The 25,733-nt window shown below is 32.9% G+C and overlaps 1 protein-coding gene across 2 annotated transcripts in view; it reads left to right on the top strand.

Moving 5' to 3' along the window:
- The window catches only part of PSMD14 (proteasome 26S subunit, non-ATPase 14), a 105,942-nt gene that overhangs the window by 43,077 nt on the left and 37,132 nt on the right, over positions 1-25,733 (top strand). For both annotated transcript variants that reach the window (XM_012544751.3, XM_012544749.1), the window contains 4 exons: positions 19,888-19,959; positions 20,197-20,316; positions 22,316-22,386; positions 23,448-23,598. In XM_012544751.3, coding sequence (XP_012400205.2) covers positions 19,888-19,959; positions 20,197-20,316; positions 22,316-22,386; positions 23,448-23,598 — 414 coding nt within the window. The remainder of the gene's footprint in view (positions 1-19,887; positions 19,960-20,196; positions 20,317-22,315; positions 22,387-23,447; positions 23,599-25,733) is intronic.

Genomic DNA, 25,733 nt, shown 5'->3' with positions numbered 1-25,733 from the left:
GAGTGCTTTTCTGGATCTTGTTTGATCATTGTAAAAATGTGATAGTGCAGTTATTATGGTGATAAAAGAGTTATAAGGTCATTAGAATTAGCTTGAATAATTTATACACTCAATAAAGCTGATAATTTTGGAACTATTCTGCTGATAAAGCACCAGAGAGAAACCATTTTTTGATGATTATATTAATAATTCCCATAGCCAATAAACTACTGAGAGAATTTTAGTTGGTTGAGATTTTTATTTGGAATCTAATTTGGCTCTTTAAGTTTCATAGTACCTTGTACATATTGGGTGCTTAATAAAAGTGCATTTTTTCCCCAAAGTCTTAAAAAGGGTAACCTAGTACATTTAGCTAAATATATCTACATGTAGAATTTTAGGGTTGAAAAGGACCTTAAAAGATGATCCAATCCAACTCCTTTCTTTTACAGGAAAGGTAATTGAACCTAGAGGAAAGCACAGTGCCTGACATAAGTACTTAATTTAAAAAAAAAAAAAAGCCATTATTCAATTTAAATGACTTGCCCAAAGTGATGGAGTTTAGTTGGTGACACAATCAAGAAAAATTAGAACCCAAGTCCCCTGTTTCACTATCTACTGCAGTTTCCATCACATTTCCTTTAATTTGGGTAAAGGCAACTTTTAAAGTGTGTGTGTGTGTGTGTGTGTGTGTATCCGTATCCCAGGCAATTGGGGTTAAGTGACTTGCCCAGGGTCACACAGCTAGGAAGTGTTAAGTGTCTGAGATCAGATTTGAACTCAGGGCTGGTGCTCTATACACTACACCACCCAGCTGTCCCTAAAGAATATATTTTTAAGAATATCTTATGTAGTAAATGCCATTTTCTCATTGATTACAAAATTTGCATTGCTGTATATTTTAATAGGTTTAAACTGAGAATATTCTGTGGACATCAGATTAATGACTAAGTTCATTGCTATATTCATGGCGATGTTGTTGTACTTTAATAGGACTTTCCTGGCCTAGGAGCTTTTTTTATGTTGTCTCCTGATCCCAGCATCACTACACTAGAGATTGTTCTTTTTATAGACTAAAAATACTATATGAATGCTCTTTTAATGTTATTTTCTTAACAGGTTATCTCTTGGTGTTCGTAGTTCTCTGAAATTAGCTCTCTTTAACTTTTTTTTTTTTTTTTTTGGATATTTACTGTATCCAGATAAACTTGGGGAGCCACAGTGCAGTATAACCCGCAAGCATTTGTTAGGTGCCTTCAAGATATTCAGAGCACTATGGATACAAAGAAGAAATGGAAAAACAACCCCGGTCTTCAGAATCTTTCATTCTATTGGAACAAGTCTGAAAATTCCTTAAATACAAGCGTTTAAAATTTGTGAAGTCACTTACTTTCTAATTTTATTATTTCACTAAAATGAATTATGTTAATTAGTGCCTTTATAATTTTTGTGTGCTTAAGTAATTGTAGCTGGTGCTTTGACTATACTTAATTGTTGTTGTTTAGTCATTTCAGGTTGTATTTGTGATCCCATTTAGCGTTTACTAGAGTGGTTTGCTATTAATTTCTCCTGTTCATTGTACAGGCAAACAGAGCTAAGTGACTTTTCCACAGTCACACAGCTACTAAGTGCCTAAAAATGGATTTGAACATAGATTTTCTTATCTCCAAGGCCCAAAATCTTCCACTGAGCTACCTACCAGCTGACCATGTGTAATTGGGCCAAAAAAAAAATCAAGGATGAATGCTTATTTGTAACTTGTACTTAACTGTTCACTTAAAATTCAGTGATTCTTTGAATAATAATAATAAAAAAGAGCTAGCAGGAGTATTTAGAATACAAATATAGATGAGGAAGTCCAAACCCTCCAGAAGCTATCATTCTAATAGTAGGGTACCAAGAACTCTTGAGTCTTAAAAATTGTAAGAATGCTGAGTGTAACAATATTTCAGTCATTTCACCCACCAGTTCTAAAGATTATATTGATTTGACTAAAATTCTCTGAACTATAAATGGGAATTGGTAGACAGGATTTGAAGTTAAGGAGCTTTTTTCCTTTGCATGGTTTTCTTGAACGAGAAAATGTTCGAAATGAAATCTTTTCCATCCTCTATATCAAGACTTTTTAAACTTTTCCCACTCACAAACCTTTTTTAGCAAAGAAATTTTTATGAAACCCCAGATGTATATAGATAATATAAATTAGTTATTCAAGTCATACATTTCCTAATAATAAATCATAATTTCATGACACCCCCATTCAGTTACATTATCCCATATAGGGTTGAGATCCACAATTTAAGAAGTTCTGTTTTAAGTGTTTGGGATACATTTCTTTTCTTTTCTTTTTTTTTTTAATATTTATTCTGCTATGAGTCTTTACATTTTATTTTATTTTGCTTTTATTTGATTTAAAGACATCACATGTTTCTTCAAGCTCAGCTTTAACTGGACATTTTTGTAGCAGTGCATATGTTGACAAATAGTATTTGCCTAGACAGATTCTTTCCATGTGAAAAGTTGTTTTTCTCTCCTATCCAAATTCTACCCATTTATATTATTGTAGTTAGTGTTCCACTATCTCCATAAGACTTTAATTTACCACGGTCTTCCCACCTTAATCTCTAGTTTCTTTGAGATATTGTTGTATTATAAAGCTTATAATAATCACTTGTATTCTTTAACTTTACTTTTGTTTGTAAATTATCCCCCTAACTAGATTATAATCTCATTTACATAGTACTTTAAGGTTTAATATGTTTTCTCATTTAATTGTGACTTTTGAAGACAAAAACCTCGTTTTTGTTTATTTCCTGTCTCTACCAGTATCTAATCAATGTCAGGGAAATGTTATTTATGTCAGTACTTCAAGGAATCATTGGTTCACAAGTGTAAAAGTGTCCCAAGACATATCTCTTTGGTAGACTTTCTGTTACATTGCTGTACTTCAACACTTCATTTTGAAGTAAACTGCAGATTCTCCAAGGCTTTCTCAGGGGGTTTCAAACTCTGTCAAGTTCTCTTCACCTGGAAAACCTTTGAATATAGTCTAAGCAAGGACTATCTACTTTCTGTGGTCTTGCCTTCCTGCAGAGGAAGGTTCAGTATGTGAATTATTTGATTTTATCATTGTTCTAAGCAATGAAAAGTACAAAATGGTCCCCTGCCCTGTGTATACTACTTCTGCAGTAGGGACAGAACAGCAGAATTGGGGGAGGAGGGGTCAGGGAGGAAGGGAGAGAAAGTCTGCAAGATAGAATTAATACAGTTTTAGATTGTCTATAAACTTTTTAATAATTAGTATTGCAATTGTAAGAAATTTGTCCAGTGACAAACTCTATATCCTACTGAAAACTAAAGGCCCTAGTAGTTGTAATATTTTTTAGGTAATAGGGATTGGATTGTGATTCCACTGATGGAAGAAACTCCTGATAAGAAAAGTCTTCTTCCAGTAAAGGTCATCAATTTCTCTGCCACTTATAATCTTAAGAGGACCTCTTGGAAGACTTTATAGGGAACCAGAATACAAAAGACCTAAACAGCAGGAGAGTTCCAATGCTGATTTCCTTTGTTGAAAGTTGTCAGGAACGTTTTTATTATGAATCTAAAGGCTATTAGGAACATAATTTAATAGAACACTGATCATCTCTTATCACATTGCCTCATTTTTACACTGCAAAAAAAATGAAACAAAATTGATCCTTACTTAACAGATGGGAAAGGACTGATTACCAATGTGGGGATCATTTCCCAATTAGCTATGTACATAGACCACCAGTTTGTTAAAGCAGATCAAAATCAGTATTAAATCAGAACAAATTAAAATGAGAAACCCAGTATGTACTTGAAGCAGCTACAGTCAAACTAATTTAAATAAACTGTTTATGCTTGAAATGGGAAAAATAGATTAATTAATAACACATTTTCTTAAAGATGTTTAATGGAAATCAGTCTCTTCCACAAGGAAAGCAAAACAATTTAAAAACCAGCTTAGCCAATAAGCACTTAGGTAAAATACCTTTCAGAATACCAAAATGCCTTCCAAAATTTTATAAAGGAGTTCTTTTACAAAAAAATTATGAATGGCATTTTCTAGCAGAACAGTAAAAAAAAAAGCAGTGGTGGGTAACAAGTTAAAGTCTGAGGAGAGAATCAGTTAAACCAAAATATCACACCGGTATTTAAAGATCAAACTAGAAGACAAGCAGAAGAGGAAAGAAAGAAATACAGAAGATTGATCATTTTTCTAACAAACTTCTCATCCATCAGTTAGAATGGAGTGCCCACATTTGGACTATAACATTATAATTCTGATATCCTGCATGAGGAAGTAGAACTGGCATTGAACAAAACTAAAGATGGGGAAAGCAGTTAGACTACACCAAATATTCACTGGGCATTCTTTATTAAAGGTGATAAAATTTAGGAATTATGGATAAACTTGTGGGTAAAATTATGGGATTGATTTTTCAAGATATATGAAATGTGTAGGAAAAATAATAGACATTATTATAGAAAAAGATGATCAAGGAAATATTAACAAAACTTGACCTTATACTAACTTTTTCCTGTTTTCTTGGAATATCCTACACAAGGGTCAAAGGTATTCTTAAAAGAAAGAGAATAGTCAGCCTTTAAAACAAAGTTTTGTTAACATAGGCTTCCCCCCCCCCCAACATTTTTCCCCAATAGCTCCACCCCCCTGACCTTATAATAAAAATTACTAAAGGTAATTTCATCCAGACAAATACATTCTAAGTATAGTCTCTTGCTTTTCTCATAATATGTTCTAATTTAGCAGCATATATTGATCATTTAATTTAATCTGAGTTCTGCTATCTTTTTTGTATTGCCTTTTATATTACAGACATTTTTCCTGGTTGTGCTTTCTAAACTCAGGTCATGTAAACTTTTTCATGTTGTTTTGAATTCCTGATATTTATTGTTCCTTAAAGTACAGTAGTATTCCATTACATTAACATACTGAATATCTCAAAAATCTCAGTGCAGTTTTGAACTAAAACTTAAAACATTTCTTGATCAACATTTCTATAGCAAACTTTTTTCTTTTAAGTGAAAACTTAAAAACTACATTGACTTTTGGGATGCTCTGGATTGAAGTTGTTCACATTCTCAAAACATGATACCTTTTTTTTTTCATTTTCTTTCTTCTGCAATAGTATTGAAATGAATATTTTGCTATAAGAGGAACCTTTCTGTCAGCAGTCTCTTAATATTGAGTGATGGGGGTTAAAGGGTCAATGATCCATTAGCTTTTCTCATATGATTCCAAAATGATTTCCAGGACAGTTACTCTAATTCATAGGTCCACAGGCAGCCAATTAGTGTGGTTTTCTTCTCTCAGTCCTTCCAATATTATGACTTTTATATTTTATGTATTTTGTTAATTTGTTGGGTGTGAGGACAGTACCTCACAATTGATTTAATATTTGTCTTGGTGACTTGTGTATTTTCTTGTGTTTGTGGTTAGATTGCAGTTCTTATTTTGAAACTCTTCATTTTAGCTATTAGGGAATGAATTCTTCTTGGAGTTAGAAATTTATGATGATTTTCTTTACGTAAATTTTTGTTGATTTTCTATAAATCTTTGTCTCTAACTTCTATGAAAAATGCTTAATGAAAAGATTTTGTGTGTCTTTCCCCTCTCCCCCCCCAATCACTGCCTTTTCTGTTTTTTCTAGTTGCATTGATCATGTTGGTACAGAAACTTTAAAAAGACTCTTGGTGTCTTTTGCTTTTTAAGACATCACTTTCATTTCCAAATATACAGTGTGTATCTCAACTTCAAGCTGCACTGGAGATGCCCTTTATACTTCTCCAACTAGCTGTCCTTTATAACAAAAAAAACAATAAAAGTAAGTAATATAGTCTGATAATATATATGTAATGTTCCACATCCATAGTCTCCCCTACCTTTGCAGAGAAGGAAGAGAGTACATTTTCCCTTTCTTTTCTATCTCTTTTCTCTTGGTCTTTATAATGATATCACATTCAGCTGGTTTTTTCTTCTTTTTCATTCATATTGTAGTCATCATGTGTGCTGTTTGCCTGGCTCTGTTTATCTCTCTACATCATTCATAATAAGTATTTCCCATTTTAAAAAAATTCTTCATATTGATCATTTCTACAACATAATAATATTCCATTTCTACAATACAAAAAACTTCCAAAATTGAGTATAACAATACACAATTATGTACCACAGTTTGCTTAGCAGTTAACTAATAATAGGCACCTGCTTATTAACTGTAATTATGTGAAACATACATAGAGGAAGCTGTTTGGCCTGATTTTTTTGGTAATGTGATAATTTGTTTTATACTTGATGTGGTATATAGTAAAAGATGCTCATCAAAAGCTATTCTTTGTTTTCTGCTCTTCTTATCATATAGGAAGTTTTGATCCCAGTAATTTGCGTTGTTGGATTTTTTTGTCAAGTCCTACGTTACCTTGTTAAATTGTTCCCCTGATCCTACTTTTCTTTTTTTTAACTAGTTACAAATAATTTTAGTATTGTGTTATAGTTTGAGCCATGTTAGTTCTAATTCCCTTTTCTTCTATTTTCCCCCCATAATTTCTTTTGAACTGTTTGGCCTTATGTTTAAATCAGAATAAATTAGAATGAAGAAAAGCTAAAATTAAAGAGACCTGTCCCATACATTGATCTAGGTGTGAAGTGTTATAAATGCTGGTAAAAGAGAAAGTTAAGTGAGTGCCTTACAAAAGCAGATATGAAAGATCAGAAAAATTGGGGGAGGGGATATTTTGGTTTTTTTAGATTCATAAAAATTTTCCTCTCCTCTCCCTCTCCCTTTTCCTCTCTTCCCAAAAGAGGGAAGGAGTAAATGTATTTCAGAATGAAGTGTTTTTATGATGCTTCTACTTATCCTTTAATACTTTTCTAGGATAGTTTGTAAGAGGTATACAGTAGAAAAGCTTTTGTATAAAATTTATTTATCAGAATTACAGTGTACTTTTATTAGCATTCTTTGCCAAATGATAATACTTGATATATGGCATGGATCAGCAGAAAGTTAACTGGGTTTGGACTCAGAGGACCCTGATTAAAATCCTAGTCCTCTTATTTGAGACTTGTGTGACCTTAAAGAGATAAATCATTTAACCTTTCTATGCCTTACTTTTCTTATATATAAATGAGGAGATTGGATTAACTGTCCTTCAACATCCCTTCTTGATTTATGTCTTTGAGGTACTTTATAGTTTCATACAATGCTAGGAACTACTTTTGAGACAATATATATATATCACTGTCCTCTTTAACCAATAAGGAAATTAAGATTAAGGAATCATTTGAGCAGGGTTACACAGCTGGAACTTGAACCTAAATCTGTTATGTCACACACACTGCCTCCTGGAAAGCAGTTGTTTTTTCAAGATATATTTTCAACATTAGAAGTGTAGAAAAAAAGCAAAGCAAGCAATTTTTTTAAAAAATTAATAAACAGCAACCTTTTATTTTACTTATTCATACTGCTATAAATCCACCGGGTCCATCTTCAAAGGTAGAAATGTGAGCAATGACAGCATTGCTCCTACATCAGACTAAATAACAAAACAGAAAGCACACTTAGGATTTGATGCTGCAGAGATACTTTGCAGAATAAAATCACCTGGGGTTTGGTGAAAGAATACACCTGCCATTCTCTTGAGCATCTCTCCATCATCCATCTTGGCTTGAAATGCGGGTGTGTGTGCGTGCATACACACACACACACAGCCTCTGATGTGTTTCTTACCTGCTTCAGAATAGCCCTTCTTTCCCTAGGATATGAAGATTGATTGTGTTCAGAAATGGATTTAATTCAGAGGTGAATTAAAATGTGAAAGAATACAAAAGCAATGTTTCAATATGAATAAATTCTAATTTGACAGAATAGAAATTAAACACTTGCTCTGTTTTTAGCTTTGTATACTCTGTAGCAATCTTGTCCAACTCCTATTTAAAATAAACCTCCACTATAACATACCACCAAATGGTAATCCAGGCTGCTTTAAGATCTCCAAGAAGGGAGAGTCCACATCATCTTCTTAGACACTTCATTCTACTTTTGGACAGCTTTAATTATTAGGAAGTTTGTTTTGACATCAAGCTTAGATTTTCTTCTTTACAGTTTTCAGTCATTGCTCTTGGTTCTTCCCACTGGGACCTAAATGTGACAAGATCAGTGTTTCTCTCTACTTGCCAGGCTTTCAAATACCTGAGGACAGCCATCATGTTTTCTTCTACCCTACCAGTGTTCTAAAAGATTTAATACCTCTGATTTCTGTAACTTTGACGTTCTTAACTTTGTGAATTTTAAAAAATGTATTTTTTGGTAATTGCATATCAGTATGACTAGTTTCTGTTGTAATTCTATGTGGTTTATGCACTTAAAAATTTTCCATGATCTTTGACAAATTTCCAGAGGGATATATGGCATAGGGTTAAGAATCCCAGTTTTAAATCTAGAAGCTGTTATCTATTTTATTAGTTTCCCCTCCTACCTTTGTATCATCTGCAAATTTGATGAGCAAAACATTTTTCCCTTATCTAAGTCATTGATTACAATGTTAAACAGCCCAAGGGACAGCTACAAATCCTCCAATGGAAACCTCTAACTTACTGACTTTGTATAATTAATTGATTCAATCAGTCCATCTAACTAGTTCTGATTACATTATTGTTTAATTCATATTTCTCTATCTCTTCATAAGAATAGTATGAGATATTTTTTTCAAAAGCTTTACTTAAAATCTAGGTAAATATATGCTTAGCATTCCTCTTACTTTCTAGTGTAGTAATCTTGTCAGAAAGAAAATTAAGTCAGTCTGGCATGATCTGTTTTTGATGAGGTCCTGCTGACTCTTTGTAATTGCTATTTCTTTCTGAATGTTCTACAACTGTCTGTTTAATGGTCTACTATAAAATTTTCTTAAGAATCTGGCTCAAGTTGACCTCTGATTTGCAGATAGTTCTTTTTCCTTTTTTTGAAAAGCAAGGTAATTATTGTTGGTGTAGTTGTGAAATGATCCAACTGTTCTGGAGAACAATTTGGAATTCTGCTCAAAAGGCTATAAAACTTTATGCCCTTTGATCCAGCAGTATCACTACTGGGGCTGAATCCCAAAGAAATCATAAAAGAGGAAAAGGACCCACATAATGGAAGAGCCCTTTTTTGTGGTGGCAAGGAACTGGAAATTAAATGGGTGCCCATCAGTTAGGGAATGACTTGACTGAATATATTATGGTATATGAAGGTAAAGAATATTCTTTTCCTGTAAGAAATGATGAGCAGGGTGATTTCAGAAAGGCCTGGAGAGACTTAAATGAACTGATGGTAAGTGAAGTAAATAGAACCAAGAAAACTTTGTACACAGCAACAAGATTATGTGATGATCACTCTGTTGGAAGTGACTCTTTTCAACAATAAGATGATTCAGACCAATTCCCAATAGACTTGTGATGGAGAGAGCTATCTGCATCTAGAAGGAGGGCTATAGGGATTAAATGTGGATCACAACATAATATTTGTATCTTTATTGTGGTTTGCTTTTCTTTCTCATTTTTTTCTTTGTGATCTGATTTTTCTTGTGCAGCATAATAAAGGAAATATGTTTAGAAGAATTACACATGCTTAACCTATATTGGATTACTTGCTTTTTCAGGGAGAGGATGCAGAAAAGGGAGGGGAAAAAATTTGGAGCACAAAGTTTTACACGGGAATGTTGAAAACAATCTTTCCATATATTTTGAAAATAAAGAGCTGTTATTAAAATAAATAAATAAATAAAATTGTGAGCTCAAAAGGGGAAAAAAAAGAAAGAAAGAAATGATGAGCAAGCTAGCTGATTTCAAAACAGCCTGGAAAGAATTACATAAAATGATTCTGAGTGAAATGAACAGAACCAAGAGAACATTGTACATAGTGACAAGTTTATTTGATGATCTACTATGATGGGCTTAGCTCTTCTCTACAATCCTGTGATCCAAAGCAATTCCAATAGATGTGGGATGGAAAATACTATCTGCAACCAGGGAAGAGAAGTATGAAAACTAAAAGTGGATTGAAGCATAATATTTTCATCTTTTTCTTTCTTTATTTGTTTTCTTTTTCATCTGATTTTTCTTAACATGTGCAAATATGGAAATATATTTAAAAGAAATGCACATATTTAACCTATGTAAGTAAGAGTTGCTTGCTGTGTTGGGGTGGGAATAGGTAAGGGAGCAGGGATAGAAATTTGAAACAAAATCTTACAAAAATGAATGTTGAAAATTATCTATTTGAATACTGTTTTTTTAAAAAAATATCAGAGCAATTTTCCAACTTTGTTAGCTTTGCTGACTTTGTATTCTTTCAGATATCACTATTAGTAGCTCAGCAGTCATACTTTTCACTTCTTTCAGGGCCTGAATTATTTTTCATCCAGACCAAGTGATTGTGAAGGAAATAGAGGAGCCATTGGATTGTGGGCAAAAATGGAAAGATTAGCATTGGCAATTGCTTTCTCATTCTCTAAGACTGGGGGAAAAAAGGAATAACATTCTTACTTGATCCTCACAGTGACCTTGTGTGATGTAAGTGCTGTCATTGTCCCCATTTTACTGCTGGAGAAACTGAGGCTGAGAGGAGTTAGTTGCTTGCCTAGGATCAGATAACTAGTGTCTTGAAACGAAATTTGAATCCAGGTCTTCCTCACTACAAGTCTAGCATTCTATTTATTGTAAAACTTAGGAATGATGAAGGTATGAAGGGTTTTGAAGTGAAGAGAATAGATGAAGCAGCCTCCCAATAATAGATGGCCTGTCTTTCGTCAGTGAAAAAAGAAATTGAAGCAGTCTGTTGGGAAATAAGGTGGTTATCATTAATGGGGGAGGAGTGTGTGATAAGGAATATATTAGAAGTGAGTAAATAAGTAGTAGTAAGGGCTAGTCAGTCTAATCCCTTTTCTTTATAAGAAAACCATAAAGCTAGTGAAGTTCTAAGTGTCAGAGTCAGATGCCCCATGTCACATGGCTCTAAATCTTATGTTTTTCCTTTATGCCTAATTATGGGACCAAATCCCTCCTGTAATATTTATCAGGAGTGACCCAGGGATAAGAATTACTATTCATTCAGGATTTAAGAGCAGGGCAAAAGAGGGCAAGGATTCTAGAGTGAAAGAAAGGAGAAATTTGATGTTAGAACAAAGTAGATAGCCTAGGAGGAGTGTATTGAAGGTTGCCTTGAGGATCAGGAGAATCCTAAATATCATTTATTACATTTAGTAAGGCAATAATAGAAGTAGAAGTACAGAGTATTGTGGTGGTAGAGGACAATTTATTCAAGATCTTGGACAAAAATGGAATGTTTTGGGGTCAAGGTGAGCTCTACCTCTCTCTCCCATGAGTAGAGCTAATTTGGAATAGAGTTAGAAGTATTAAAATACTAATGAACTGGGGAGCCAAGGTTCATCAGTATTAAGACTGAAGCCATGCAGGATAAGTATAAGAGCTAAAGAGGAAGGGAAAACTATGGAACCCAAACTAAACTCATTAGAAAGGATAAAGAATAATCTGGAACTTTATAGGTGATAATATTGAAAATTTGGACAGGTTTGTATAGATCAGGGGTCCTCAAACTATGGCCCACAGGCCAGATGCTGCAGCTGAGGACGATTATCCCCCTCACCCAGGGCTATGAAGTTTCTTTATTTAAAGGCCCACAAAACAAAGTTTTTGTTTTTACTATAGTCCAGCCCTCCAACAGTCTGAGGGACAATGAACTGACCCCCTATTTAAAAAGTTTGAGGATGCCTGATAGATGATGGTGTGACTATTAAAGGAGCTGAAATATATAAAAAATAACTGCAAACTCATATGTCTGGCCCTGTAAATTTGGAAATACTTCATGAAAGAAGTATTTGCATTGGAGGAAATATAAGTGATGTATGTAGCATATTTAGGAGAAACCTAGATTTTAATGTCCATAGTGTATTATCCATAGGTAGACATCGTGAAAGAGATTAAGTAAAGGTAGATGGGGGGACCATAGGTTAAACTTGGTCAAGAATGAAAATGCAAAAGATGTAACAAGAGAAATAGTTTTTCATTTAGACATATAGCAGTTTAGAATCAGAGATTAAAAAGGAGCAAGAAAAAGAAATTTTCCAGTCATAGGACATAGGAGCACAAAATTCATAAAAACTTATTAAATCCAATTACTCTCAAGGTTTTAATTAAAATGATGGTTCAAGACTACCTTGACCAATGGTGTGTCCTTAGTTGATTGCTGTAGTGATAGTGGTAGTTCTGAGTAATAAGAGCCAGGTCAAACTTGTGGCTTCCAGGTAGTGGAGAGATGTGGGAGACATGTCCATTGTGTTTCCACCTACCCCAACTCCTTTATTTGCATTAAGGTTGGGGGAGGAGGGAGAAAAAGCTTATGATGCCTATAAGAAATCTTTAAAGGTGAAAAACAGTTTCAACGGTAGCGGAAAAATCTAACCTGACATTTGTTGCCCTTGAGTCCTTTTTCTGAAATTATATTTTTCTACAACTGTTTCATACTAAGTAGAATAAGTTCAGAAAACAAGAATATTTTTCTTTGTTTTACTATAATATCAATATTTTCTATTTTACTTTTGCTTGTTTCAGACATAGAAATGACATTAACCATAATAATTTGATCCAGAAGTTTAACCAATAAAAATTTACTACCATACCAAGAAGATCATAAGAGCTCATAAGAGCTTTAGAAACTGTGTTAATCAGCAGACATCTGACTTGTTTGCCAGACGGAGAGAAATGGCTGCCAACAACATTAAGTTAGAATGTAAACTGGTTTGTAAAATCTCATTAAAAAAAAAAAAAAAAACAGAATCTAGAAGCACTATCATTTCATAAAGCAAGGACAGTAAAAGACAAAAAACAATTTTAAGAAAGATTATCAATGTTACAATAAGATACAGACATCCCAAGGACATTCAGGGGGTTAAAATGGAATGACAATTACTGAAAAAATTAACGTGGAAATGATTTGTAAAAATTCTCTGTCAGAGACAAATGTATTTGGATTAACATCACAGTCTCAGATGTGTTTAAAGGACATTCTAAGGAAAAGAAAGATAGGGAAAATAACCAGATTAAAACAAGTGTATATAGAGAAGTTCTGTGCTGGAAGTGATAACAATTATTATAGAACTGAGGACCAATATACAAGATATTTGAAAGAGGCAAAGATACTAAAGGCATAGAAAGACTCTTAGACCTTATTAATACTAAGATAAGAATGCCAGTAAAGATATATAACCTAAATGATTACTGTCTACTATGTAAGAATCATCTGTTCATAAGTCAAAAGTGTTATTGATAAAAGTATTAAGCAATAAGAAGGCTTTTGTGATATTCAATAATGGACTAGTATCTCTTACCATTTTATAATTAATAGAAATATATGGAGATTTTTAGGAGATTTTAGGAAATATATAGGAGATTTTAAATAACAAAATACAAGTACAAGTACAAGTATTTTGTTATTTAAAAGCATGTAATTTGGTAGAACAGAGCATCACTTTTACAGGCACCTTGACAACAAGGTGTTACAATCATTCAAGATTATATCAAAAAAAATTTATTATAGAAAGAGCTCTGTTTAGTGATCTTCTGATTAAAAAAAAATACCAGGAAAGGCATAAGGCCAATCAATCAACAGATATTTATTAAGCTACTATTATGTTCTAGGCAGTAAAGATAAAAGGAAGTAATTATTACTTGCAGTGCAATTACATTATAATTGAAGAGGCATCAACTACATTTGAAATAACATACAGTATAAATGTAAAGTGACTTAAATACAAGTATGTACAAGGTCATTTGAAAAGGAGAGCACTAACAGTTGGGAAAGGAAATTAAGAAAGGATTCATGTAGAAGATGATGCTTGAGCCTCATCTAAAAGGAAGAGTAAAACTCTTATATGAGGTGAGGTGAAGAAAAAAAAAAAAACCCAGGTATGTGGAAAAGCCTACAAAGAGGTCCTGAGAAGTGTCATTTTTGAAAAAATAGAAAATCACTTTGTCTGGATCATCAGATACAGAGGGAAATAATGTCAAATGAACCAGGAAAGATAGGTTGGGGCTAGATTATATAGGACTTTAAAAGTTAAACAGAGTAATTTATATTTCATTCTAGATGTGAAACTCCTGGGTTTAGTTGAATAGGTTAGTCACATGGTTAGATCTATAAGGATGGTGATGACTGGAATGGTGAGGGAGTCCATTTGGGAGCCTATATATATTGCAATAATCTAGACAAAAATTGATAAGGACCTGGTATTAAGGTGGTAGCTATGTGAGTAAAGAGAGAGAGACCAGAGAGGCAGGAGATGTTATAAAAGTATATAAAGTGAGGAGTTAACATTCTCTCTCTCTCTCTCTTTCTCTCTCCTTGAAAGCAAAGGCACAATATTTTTAACATTTTCTACTGATGTTGCTGTAAGGCAGCAGGATATAGAATACAACTGTTTTTAAAGAAATTAAAATAAATCACACAAAGAGCAATGGAGTGATGTATTATGGTTGTGAGCTAAAGCATAGAACCAGTTAGGAACTCCAAAGAACAGAAGGGAAGAATCTTACCAAGTAATTATATGATAGGACAATAAGATATGATCATCTTGTGACAAACAAGGAATACCAGGTTGACAGCCAGTGTGTTCCATTGATAAATCCCTCAGGGTTAGCTGAAAGCACAGAAGGCTTCCAGCACATTGTAATTCCCTATGGGGAATTTATGGGAGAAAAGGGGTAGTGTTATAGAAGATAGGCAGGCATAGAGGGATTGTCATCGTCATTAGAAGGACTTTCTGAATTGAGATCATAGATCTGTTTGAGAATCTCTGCATAAAATTGCAAAAAAAAAAAAAAAAAAAAAAAAAGCAAGCATATGAAATTCCTTAGAAAGTTAGTGGTTTCATTTGTTTATTAAAAGAAACCTTTTAGTAAATTCTATTATATTAACCTATGGGTGTAATTACTTGAATAAATTATGTTAATGTATATACATCAAATATACTTTTCATTATATATCCTATTATATAAAATGCAGTTAAAAAAATATTCCCATCAACACTGCTAGTGGTGGGAAAATGTCACCAATGAATTGGGATCTTTATTCTCTCCCCCACTCCCTTCCTGCTTTCCACCTTTCCCTTTGGGATCCCCAAACAATGGGAAAACCTGCCACCCTGTGTGTTACTCTTCCCTGAGCTCCTTCATTTCTCACAGGTCTTAGATGAAGTGAAAGTCAGTGGCCTTCTATTGTCTAAAGAATTTGAGAACTACTTTCCTTATCATTCCCATCCATGGTGCTCCATCCAGCACTTCTCATATGCCCTTCATCTGTGCCCTTCAATGCTTTGTCTTTGTCATTAAACTTCCTGGCAAAATCTAAGGAACTTGGACCCTGCACTCTTGGAACTTCTGGACTTTTTCATCTGCCTTGCAACTTAACTTTCTTTTATGTGTTGTCTCCTCCCAATTAGAATATTAGTTCCTTGGAAGCAAAGATTGTCTCACTATTTGTTATTTCCTGTGCATGCTGTACAGTTCTTAACTTATTGCAAATACTTGATAAATGCCTTTTCTCTCATTCATTAAATCAACAATGATTTTTAGATCTGTAAAGCATGTTGGGGGGAAAGGGAAATAGTGCATTAATTTCATTCTGCACAAAAATGGTTAGGGACTAGGTTATATCTTTCCTACAGATGTAAATTTTCTGGAAATTTTACATCCTTATCTGTCCTTTTTGTTATGTTGCTTATTATAGTATTATCCTTAATATTCATTTTTTGGTGTTGGTCTTATATCTGAATGAGATTCCTATGAGTGCTTGTAGGTAAGGGCAGACTGGTTATGTAGATTGCAGCTTCTTAAACTGAGGATCACAATCCTATATAGTCTCGTGACAATATGAGGGTTGCAAAACTATGATTTATTATCAATAAAATGTTTGATTTGTATACCTGTTTTATATACCTATATACCCAGGGTCACATAAAAATTTCTAGGGTGAAAAGGGGTTGTTGTAAGTAGAAAAAGTTTAAGCTCTGATTTAGATGCCTTTTAGAATCAGCCAGATAGAGATAATGAGTGTAACTGTGGGCAAGAAAGAACTTTCAAATGTAGATGTTTAAAAGCAGATCTTTTAAGTGATCCTATCTCACATAAGTCTCTAATAGAATAGTTCATTAAGCATTTCACTACACTTAGCTTGTCTTTAGGTTTGGGCTTGAGAAGTCAAACTGAATGTATTGAATTCTGTGCTACAAGAAATGGCAAGAAGGATAATTTCAGAAAAAAAGATGGAAAGACATGTTATATGAACTTAAGCAAAATAAATTGAGCCGAACCAGAAGAGTATTGGACCCAGTAACAACAAAATTGCGAATGATGTAGCTACTCTCAACAATACAAGATCCAAGATAATCCCAAAGGATTCATCATGAAAAATACTATCTTCAGAAAAAAAAAGAATCAATATTGTCTGAATACAAAGCATACTATTTTTCACTTTCTTTTTTTGTTGTTGTTGTTGGACTTTTTTTGTTGTTGTTGTTGAAGGTTTGTTTGTTTGTTTGTTATCTGAGGCAATTGAGGTTTAGTTACTTGCTCAGGGTCACACAGCCAGGAAGTATTAACTGTTTGAGGCTGGATTTGAATTCCGGTCCTCCTGACTTCGGGACTGGTGCTCTATCTGCTATACTAACTAACTCCCCATTGGAGTTTTCATATACAGAGCAACCAAGATGGAAATGTTTTAATACACATATATAGTCTATATCAGATTATTTAGAGTCTATAGGTTAGAGAAGGGAGGATTAGAATTTAAAACTCAACTTTAAAAAAAAAAGTTAAAAATTTGTTTTCATACGTGTGTGTGTGTGTGTGTGTGTGTGTGTGTGTTAAAAGAGAGAGAGAGAGACAGACAGAGAGAGAGAAATGAGTGAGAGAGAAACAACTTACTATGTGCCAAGCCCTTTGCAAGAAAAAGTGAAAGGAGAGCCTGGTCTAAAGGAACTTCTATACTATAGATGTATGAAAACTAATTATAAAATAGAAGATAGTCTTAGAAAGAAGGTTCTGACTTGCTGAGGTAATTGAGAAAGGTGGTAAATGAGCTGAATCTCAAAGAAACCAGAGATTCTGAGGTTAGGAAGGAGAACATTCCAGTTATATATAGACAGTGATGAGATGGGGCTGTGTGTGTGTGTGTGTGTGTGTGTGTGTGTGTGTGAGACAGCTAGTAAACAAGTATGATTGAACCCTCGAGGACCTTGGGGAGAATGATGTGTACAAAGAGTTTAATTATGTAATTATGATTCCCTTACCCCACATTATGATGCCTTGAGAAAAATGTTTAGTTATGATTGCTTCTTTGGTTCTAGCTTTAATTTTTTAATTAATTTATAAATTATTAAAGCAACTTTAAATAGGCTCATGATAAAGACATTTCATTTGTAACTAAAAGATAGTAGTGACATATATTAGATTTTTACACTAGAAATTAGGATTACTAGAATCTAGTCTCTTCCTCTGACACTAAGTAACATTGTGACCTTGACCAAGTCATTGAATTGTTTTGGGCCTCAATAGAAAAATTGTGTTCTAGATTTAGCAATCTGTGATATAGTAGGTTCTTCTGAAATGTTATGAGTTCTATTTGATCTACTCTGATTGCATGAGGATTTTAAAAATTGCTTTTAAACTTCCAAAAAGACTTGGAAATGTAGTGTTGGAGATACTGGACATTTTTTAAAGTACAGATTTATCAAATAGTTTTTGTATAATGGCTGTTATTAATAAGAGCAATGTGATGGACATATGTTTATCTGAATACTTCCATATTTAAAAGTATAATGTTTTTATTGTAACTTCTCCTCACCAACATAGATGACAATGAAACTTAATAGATGGTTTTGGAAAGTTATTATAGCCAGAGGAGGAAAAAAAAAAAATCAACTTAGAGTCAACTTAATAGGAAGATTTGCCAAATTCAGCTCATCTGGTTTTCAAATAGTGAACTCATGTTTAATTATTTGGGTTCATATTTAATGCTCTTTCAGCTTTAGAAAATGTAGAATCATCTCACCTTGTTCTCATGTGGTGTCAAAGTAGATCTTTAGTAGAGAATATTCAGTTATGTCTGGCAACTTGGCAGTTACCTTGAAAGTTCATTTTACTGATAGCCTAAACCTTACTACACTTACAAGTACCTATATAGTGCATTTATTTGCATATACTTGTATCTGTGTTTAGATTAGGCTATCAATTTGGGGTAATTGCCCATTTGACTTTCTTTTGCCTTTTGCTGCATCCAAAAGAACCTTGCAGGTCATCCAGTACTATTCCCTCATTTCTTTTTTTTCAGATGAGGAAACTGAAGCCCAGAGAGGTTAAGTGGCAAGAGAGCCAGGATTTGAACCAGGGTCCTCTAACTCCAAAGCCAGTGCTTTTTCTGCTATACCATCTTGGTTTCAGTACTGGCCTGTAGGGAAAAAAAGGTTAGCTCCTTGACTCTAGTTCCTTTCCCAAAAAAGAAAGTCATTTTAATGGGTATTACATAATTTATCATATTTCAAGTATGCCTCTATATAAGGGGAATAATGAAGCAATACCTTGGATAATGGCTAATGACAATGTTAATCATTTAACATATAAAGCAAATTCAATGATTTTAATAAAAATTATAAGAAAATTAATAGAAAAGGGAACAAGTGGGTTCATTGTATCTTACAAGTAAGGAAACAAGCCAAAATGAGTACATGCCGTGATCCAGATGCCTATTTGTCATTAAAACCCATATTTTCCCTACTATACTGTATTTCAGGTCACTTTAAAGTAGTCATTAGTTCTCATGTGTTCTCATCTTACCTGGTCTTTTCTCAACTATATATATCTCTTGTCATTTCTACACATGGTGTAGATATTGTATTTTTAAAAGTGTTAGTTTTATCACAGAATTGTATAAATGGAAGGTCTGTAATCTCTGTAACATCCTTAAGAAGTATTCTTCCAGTCCCTTCTTTAAGACTTGTTGAATTCTTTAATAAAACACACACTTACATACGACTCCATAGAATAGAATTAGACATTTAGTAAATGCGTCTAATGTATGATGTAACTATGTGTGTATAGATATAATACACATGGATTTAAAAGTGTGACATGAATTTGTAGGGATTATTAATTTATAATTTGAATTGTTGGCTTTTTTGATCTATAATCTGAAAATATATTTTCTAGTAGGGAAAGTAATATGAGATTCTGAGAATATATAATTGCAAAAGTAATTACATTGATTTCTAGAATCATTTGGTATCTAGAATTTTTTAAAGCATGATTGATCATGTGTGTTCTTATTGAAGTCATATTTCTAAGATTTTAAACTTCTAGTTGATAACAACCACATACACACACACAATTTTGTATGGTATTGATTTAGTTTCAAAATAGATTTAGAACCTTTTGATGATGATTTCATTAATTTGTCCTTTTTACTCATTAGAGGACACACCATGATTAATAGCACTGTCTGGTTCTGGTTGAGTTTTCTGAAACATTTCAGTGTTGTGCCATAGCTCCCTCAACTAGTTGTTCACACCTTAGGCAACAGTGTTAATTTTGGAAAAAAAAATATTCATAAAGGGAGGGGCAGAGTATTTTGCACACAGCTTTTATACCTAGGGACTGAAGGTTCATTTTTACCCCCCATTGTACTTGTATATCTGCAGAGAACTATCATAGCCTTAATTCTACAAGTTAGCTGAAGCAGGGGTGAATTTTAATTAACTTTGGATAGTTAGGCAAGTATTTGATAGTACTTATTGATTATCTTGTTTTTTTAGGGGCCACCTACAGATGCTCCAGCAGTAGATACAGCAGAACAAGTTTATATCTCTTCTTTGGCACTATTGAAAGTAAGTAGAGCCACTTTAGTGTGTCCTTCTGTCCTTGTTGCAGTTTTATTAGATTATTGACTATTTTGATTTGGAATATATTTTACCACACTTTCATAGGTAACTTGTTTTAATCATGTAAAATGAACAATTTTCCTACTCTGAAGAAAAATTAGTTGGGGGGATGGGGAAAGTCTGATAGGGCAAATAGATTTCTTAGTCAAGTAAGCCTTGAATCCAATTCATTCTTCTTTACAGATGTTGAAACATGGTCGTGCTGGAGTTCCAATGGAAGTTATGGGTTTGATGCTTGGAGAATTTGTTGATGATTATACCGTCAGAGTGATTGATGTGTTTGCTATGCCACAGTCAGGAACAGTGAGTACTTTTACAGTTTCCTCTTGCAAGTAAAAGTGTTTTTTTTTTTTCTTTTTCTATGCTAAATAACTTTTCATCATGTTCCATTTTGGTTTTTCCCAACAGAGGGGGAAAAAAAATCACAATATTAATGATAGAAATTTCTAGAACACGTCCTAAATCTAGCTCTCCTCATCAGTACTTTTAGGCTTTGAAATAAAATAGCATATTAAACTTAAATAGGATATATGAAGGAAAGGATATTAGTACTGTATTTGAAAATTACTTTAAGGCTTGCATTTAATAAATAGTTTTGGGTTTTGTTTCCAGTAAATTTGAAAAATATGTCCCTTTTAATACTTTAAAATATGTGACTTATAAGGCTGTATAGAAATCACAGAAAATGTTTTCTTTTCCCCATATGAGGTAGATTATTTACAAAAGTATACAGTGTGTTTGTTGGTTTGCAAGAATTCCATTGTCTCCCTTAATGCTTTTTGGTTTTGGAAGGAATATATTTGACTCATATAGATAGGTGCATTTTTGTCATTTTCTCATAAGTTTTTAAAGATGTTAATCATTTTACTAACAACATATCAGATAAGCCATTATTATAGTTCTGTGGGAATAAAAGCAGTATATAATACAACAGGACAGATGTCTAAATTACTCTTAATTTAACTATATTGAATTCATTCCATTTTAGAATTCATTTTTTTCTTTTTTATGTTTTTTTTTTTTTTTCATATTTTCACATGGTTAAAGAAAGAATTATATCCGTATTTGGATTTATAAAAGCATTGACAATGTGTTGACCCTTGTTACATTAAATGCACAGTGCCAGAGTTTGAAGAAGAAAATCATGAAACTTTGATTTTAATTATAAGTTAACAAGAGATCAACAAATTTCTTCCTTAACTGTTTTGTATCGGCAACCAGTCCCTCTGAGGCAAGCATTTTCAAAGGAAAATTTTATAATTTCTCTATAATTGCTTGTTTACAACAATAATATGTGATAAGTAACTTTGATTACCAAAATCACTGTGCATAAATTAGAGTAGAAAGTTTTCTCTCTGAAAAGGTTTCTTTTAATTTTGAGTCCAAAATATTAAGGATATTTTTTGAGGAAATGTTTATGTTAAATCCTGAATTTATAAAATAACTGGAGTTAACAATGTAACATTCCAATGTTATCCATTTATAATGTATGGTCTTATAAAAGAAATGATGAGTTGGAAAGCTGTTGTCAGTTAAGTAATATGACTCTATGGGATCTTTCTTCTAAAAATCCCATTTTGGATACATTGTTTAAAAAAATGTTAATTTTAAAGGCATGGTGATTGATCTGCTCTAGCTTTCCTGGAATATAGTTCATGTTTGAGGAAATTATTGTTGTCAAAAGACATTGAAATTAAGCCAGTAGACAAGTTGTGTATTTCTCTAGGCAAAATATATGAGGAAAATATTTAGGATATTTTTATGCTAACAGAATAAATGCAGAATATTTATTTGCCTATTGAGAATGAAGTTTGGTCAAACTAATCTTGAAATTATAGATCCTAGACAAAGCTGGAAGGAGAACTTAAGAGGTCGTCTAAGACCTTCTTCATTGAGTAATAAGGAGTTAATAAATGCATAATTTTTGACTGGTGGAAATAGAATTGACACAGGATAAACCTAATGATCCAACCAGAAACTAGAATAATTTCATCGTTATCTGATTATAAAGCATAAAAAGTGGATTAAATCTTTCTAAATTATTAACAATGAAGAGTTTGGGAAACATTTGAAATGTAATTGACTGAAGTTAGTATATCAGGATCAGATGATCTGATTTTTAAGTATCACCACCTCAAAGAATTGTTTAAATAACTGGATTTTCAAGAAGATTAAACTTAGAGATTCCATTGGTATTTCTGTGGAAGTTGTCAATTCACCTTGCATTGTGAGGGTTTTTGTTTGTTTGTATTTTCCTCCAAAAGTTCCTTATGTGCTAAAGCTAATCATCTTTCTAAACCAGGGTGTCAGTGTAGAGGCAGTTGATCCAGTATTCCAAGCCAAAATGTTGGATATGCTGAAGCAGACAGGAAGGTAAGGGTTTCAAATCAACACATAAATAAGTAGTTGAAAACATTTCATATGCTATATAAACTTTTGATTTTTCAAATACACACCTCACAGATAAGTATATTTGTGGATATTATCACTGGAAAAAAATCATTTGACATAAAAGTATTATCAATATGACTGTGGTGCGTCACCTACCTAGTTATCTTTTCCCTCCCTGATTTACAAAAATCATAGAAACTTGCCAACCAGCAAATTGCCTCACATTAAAATTCTTGCCTCTCTCTTGTAAAAATACAGCCTGGGCTGTAGCTCCCCTCTCTTCAGCATATGGACTTAATATGTAATCACTTAAAAATGAAAAGGCTTGTGTTTTCCACTTGTCTTGATAGTTACAAGTATATTCGTATTTTGAATATTTAAATCTATAGACATGTGAATTACCATTTACGTGTAAAGAAAGGAGAAGTAGTAAAACATACTCTTAGTAGTCTATCAATTTTGGTGATTTCAAGTGAAACCTCTCAACAGTTGTCTTTTTTTTTTTTTTTTGCTCAGATTCTTTTACTGTGGAAAAAACTTCAAAATTCATGTTAACAAAAGGCTCAGCAGCTGAACAGAACAGTGCAAATTGCTTTTTGACTGAGTTCCTAGTTCTACTGCTGGTTTAATTGATATTTAATACTTTTATGACAGTGGATCCCAGTGTCCGTTGTTCACAATGGACTTTATGCCTAGAGAAGGCAACTCCCAGAGTTAAAGAGTTAAGGGGTCGATGTTTACTTGAATGCTGACGGTAAAAAACTGGCTCCAGGAAAGTGTGGCAACAGGGTGAAAAACTGCAAGCCTCACCCACCACTGCTAATGTATATCTTAATGATAGTGCTCTTTTGTCATACGGATTCCTTTCCATGTTTTCAAGATAATATGGTGAAAAATTTCAGTGTTTCTAATGGTGCTTTTTCACACCTGTGTGTTTTTTCATCTCTTCTTAATTTATATCCTGTTAGTATAGTATTTCTGTTCATATCATAAATGTTTTACTACTTCCATTTAGGAGTCCCTGAATGCCCTCTTTGTTTCAGGCCTGAGATGGTTGTTGGTTGGTATCACAGTCACCCTGGCTTTGGCTGTTGGCTTTCTGGTGTGGATATCAATACTCAGCAGAGCTTTGAAGCATTGTCGGAAAGAGCCGTAGCAGTCGTAGTGGATCCCATTCAAAGTGTCAAAGGAAAGGTAGAGTTTGTTTTTCTTTTGGGGTGTGAGATGTTGATGGGTCTGTATCCAAGTCCTTTTTTATTAGCATAACATCTCAGTGACCCATTTATTTATTTCATTACAAATTAAAGTTTCTTTATCCATAATTAGATTAAGTTCACAATTGAAGTTAATAAACAAAGCATGAAAATCTCTAAACATATTCCCCTGTATATTAAGAATATCATTATTGATTTTTAAATTCTGTGATTGTTCCAAATTTAGTCAACTGCCATTTAAATAATTGTGTTTTTTAACCCTTTAAAGGTTTGAAAGATCATTTAGGAGTGATAACCCCAGACTCAAAATGTTTTATTAATATTTTGACAAATGGTTTAAACAAACTACATTTATGAATAGTAAGTGGGGCTGAGTACAGGACTTTAACAGCTAGTTACAAGGCTTTGTTTTGCAGATGTTGCACACGACACTTTCTGGCGTTGTGTGTTCCAAATGTTTTAGACAATGCAAACTTACCCCAAAGACTGGGTCTCAACCATTCACATTTTTGAGTGAGGACACAGATGAATGATTAAGTATGTTAAATGATTCTGAAAAGAGATTAACTTGCAAAGCATATTGGGTTATAGTTGTCCTTTGTTGAAATCTCTTTTGTTCTTGTTTAGTTTTTTTTTTTTTTTTTTTTTTTTTATTTCTTTCTTTCTAGCCCCATATGCCATTTTCCTATTTCCTGCCTCATGACAGCAGGGAGCAGCTCTATTATCACCTTCACAGAGCTGTCTGCAAATGTGAGAGGCAATTCGATTTTGCTCAACCACAGGGAGAGTGGATTAGAAAAACTACAGAACGTACAGAAATTGGCTAGGTGGTTACTGCTTTAAAATACTGCTGAGGTGTCTTGTTTGAGCATGTACTTCTATTGTAGTGCAGAATAATCGTTAAAATCACAATATATTTATGGAGTCTTTTTTATGCAATTTTGTAAATACTTTTTATATTACTTAAAATAAATAGTGACTTGCAATATATCAAACCTGTATTATAGTAGTAGTACAGATTACATTTACCACATATCACTAGCTCAGACAAACAATATTACTGTTACTTCAGAATACTTATCTCTCATGAATTTATAGTCCAACCATTTTTGATGACATATCATTGTGAATGGGGTCTTTCCTAAATCATGATCTTATTAGTCTTGATTTAGCTTTTCAAGATAGAAGCTGCCCACAAAAGAAATAAAAGAAACTACCATATAAGAGAAATTCAAAATAAATAGCGTCTGATAACTTTAGTGGATAAAAACCTTTTGACTAACTTAATTCCTTTGACTATGTGTGGTTATTTAACCATTATACAGGAGGGAAAAGAAATTAAAGGCATTGACTTTTGCTAGTTTCTTTTTAAAATTAACTTATGGTATTCCATCACAAAATTTTAATTCTCATCCGTTACATGAAATGTTCTTTCATTTGTGGCTGCTAATACCATCAAAATTATTATCCTCTTCCTTTAAAAATAACTAGTAATTTTGAGTTTGAATATCGAATATCACTTTCAAATTTTTCCTGCCTTAAGTGGTGATTAATCGTTGAGGCCTGATTTTAATTGAAGGTAGTGCTGTTTTTTGTAGCATTGGTTAGAAACTGATTTTCATGGTAGTTTGACTCAACTCAGAAGAGGATACTTTGAAAAGAAAAAAAATAACTCGGATGTAATGAAAGAAAACAGTATTAAAAATAGTCTTATGCAACATATTTTGCATGTTTGATCATATAGTTTCTTTAAACATAGCACACATGTTGTAGTTCTGAGGATTAAAGACCCAACTAAAATATAACATTTTAGGTTATTGAATGTTGATTTATATTTTTATGACTTATTCTTTTTGATTTTGTGAAAGAAATATAGACATTAACAAATGGAGCAAGGTTTCACATTCTGAAATAGTCATATTGAAAATTTCATAATAGTTTTCATGGAACATATCTTGAATTTTATGAAGAAATTATATAAAATATAGGTTTAGTGTTTGATATGGAAAGATATTTGAAAAAAATCTGTAAATATCTAACATAAATAATTCACATGATTTGTTTATTTAACATTTAGATTTATGTTTCATATCACACCAAAGCATGCAGACACAG

Source organism: Sarcophilus harrisii, chromosome 3 (genome assembly GCF_902635505.1).
Source record: "Sarcophilus harrisii chromosome 3, mSarHar1.11, whole genome shotgun sequence".
NCBI lineage: Eukaryota > Metazoa > Chordata > Mammalia > Dasyuromorphia > Dasyuridae > Sarcophilus > Sarcophilus harrisii.
This window is presented reverse-complemented; position numbering and strand designations above follow the sequence as displayed.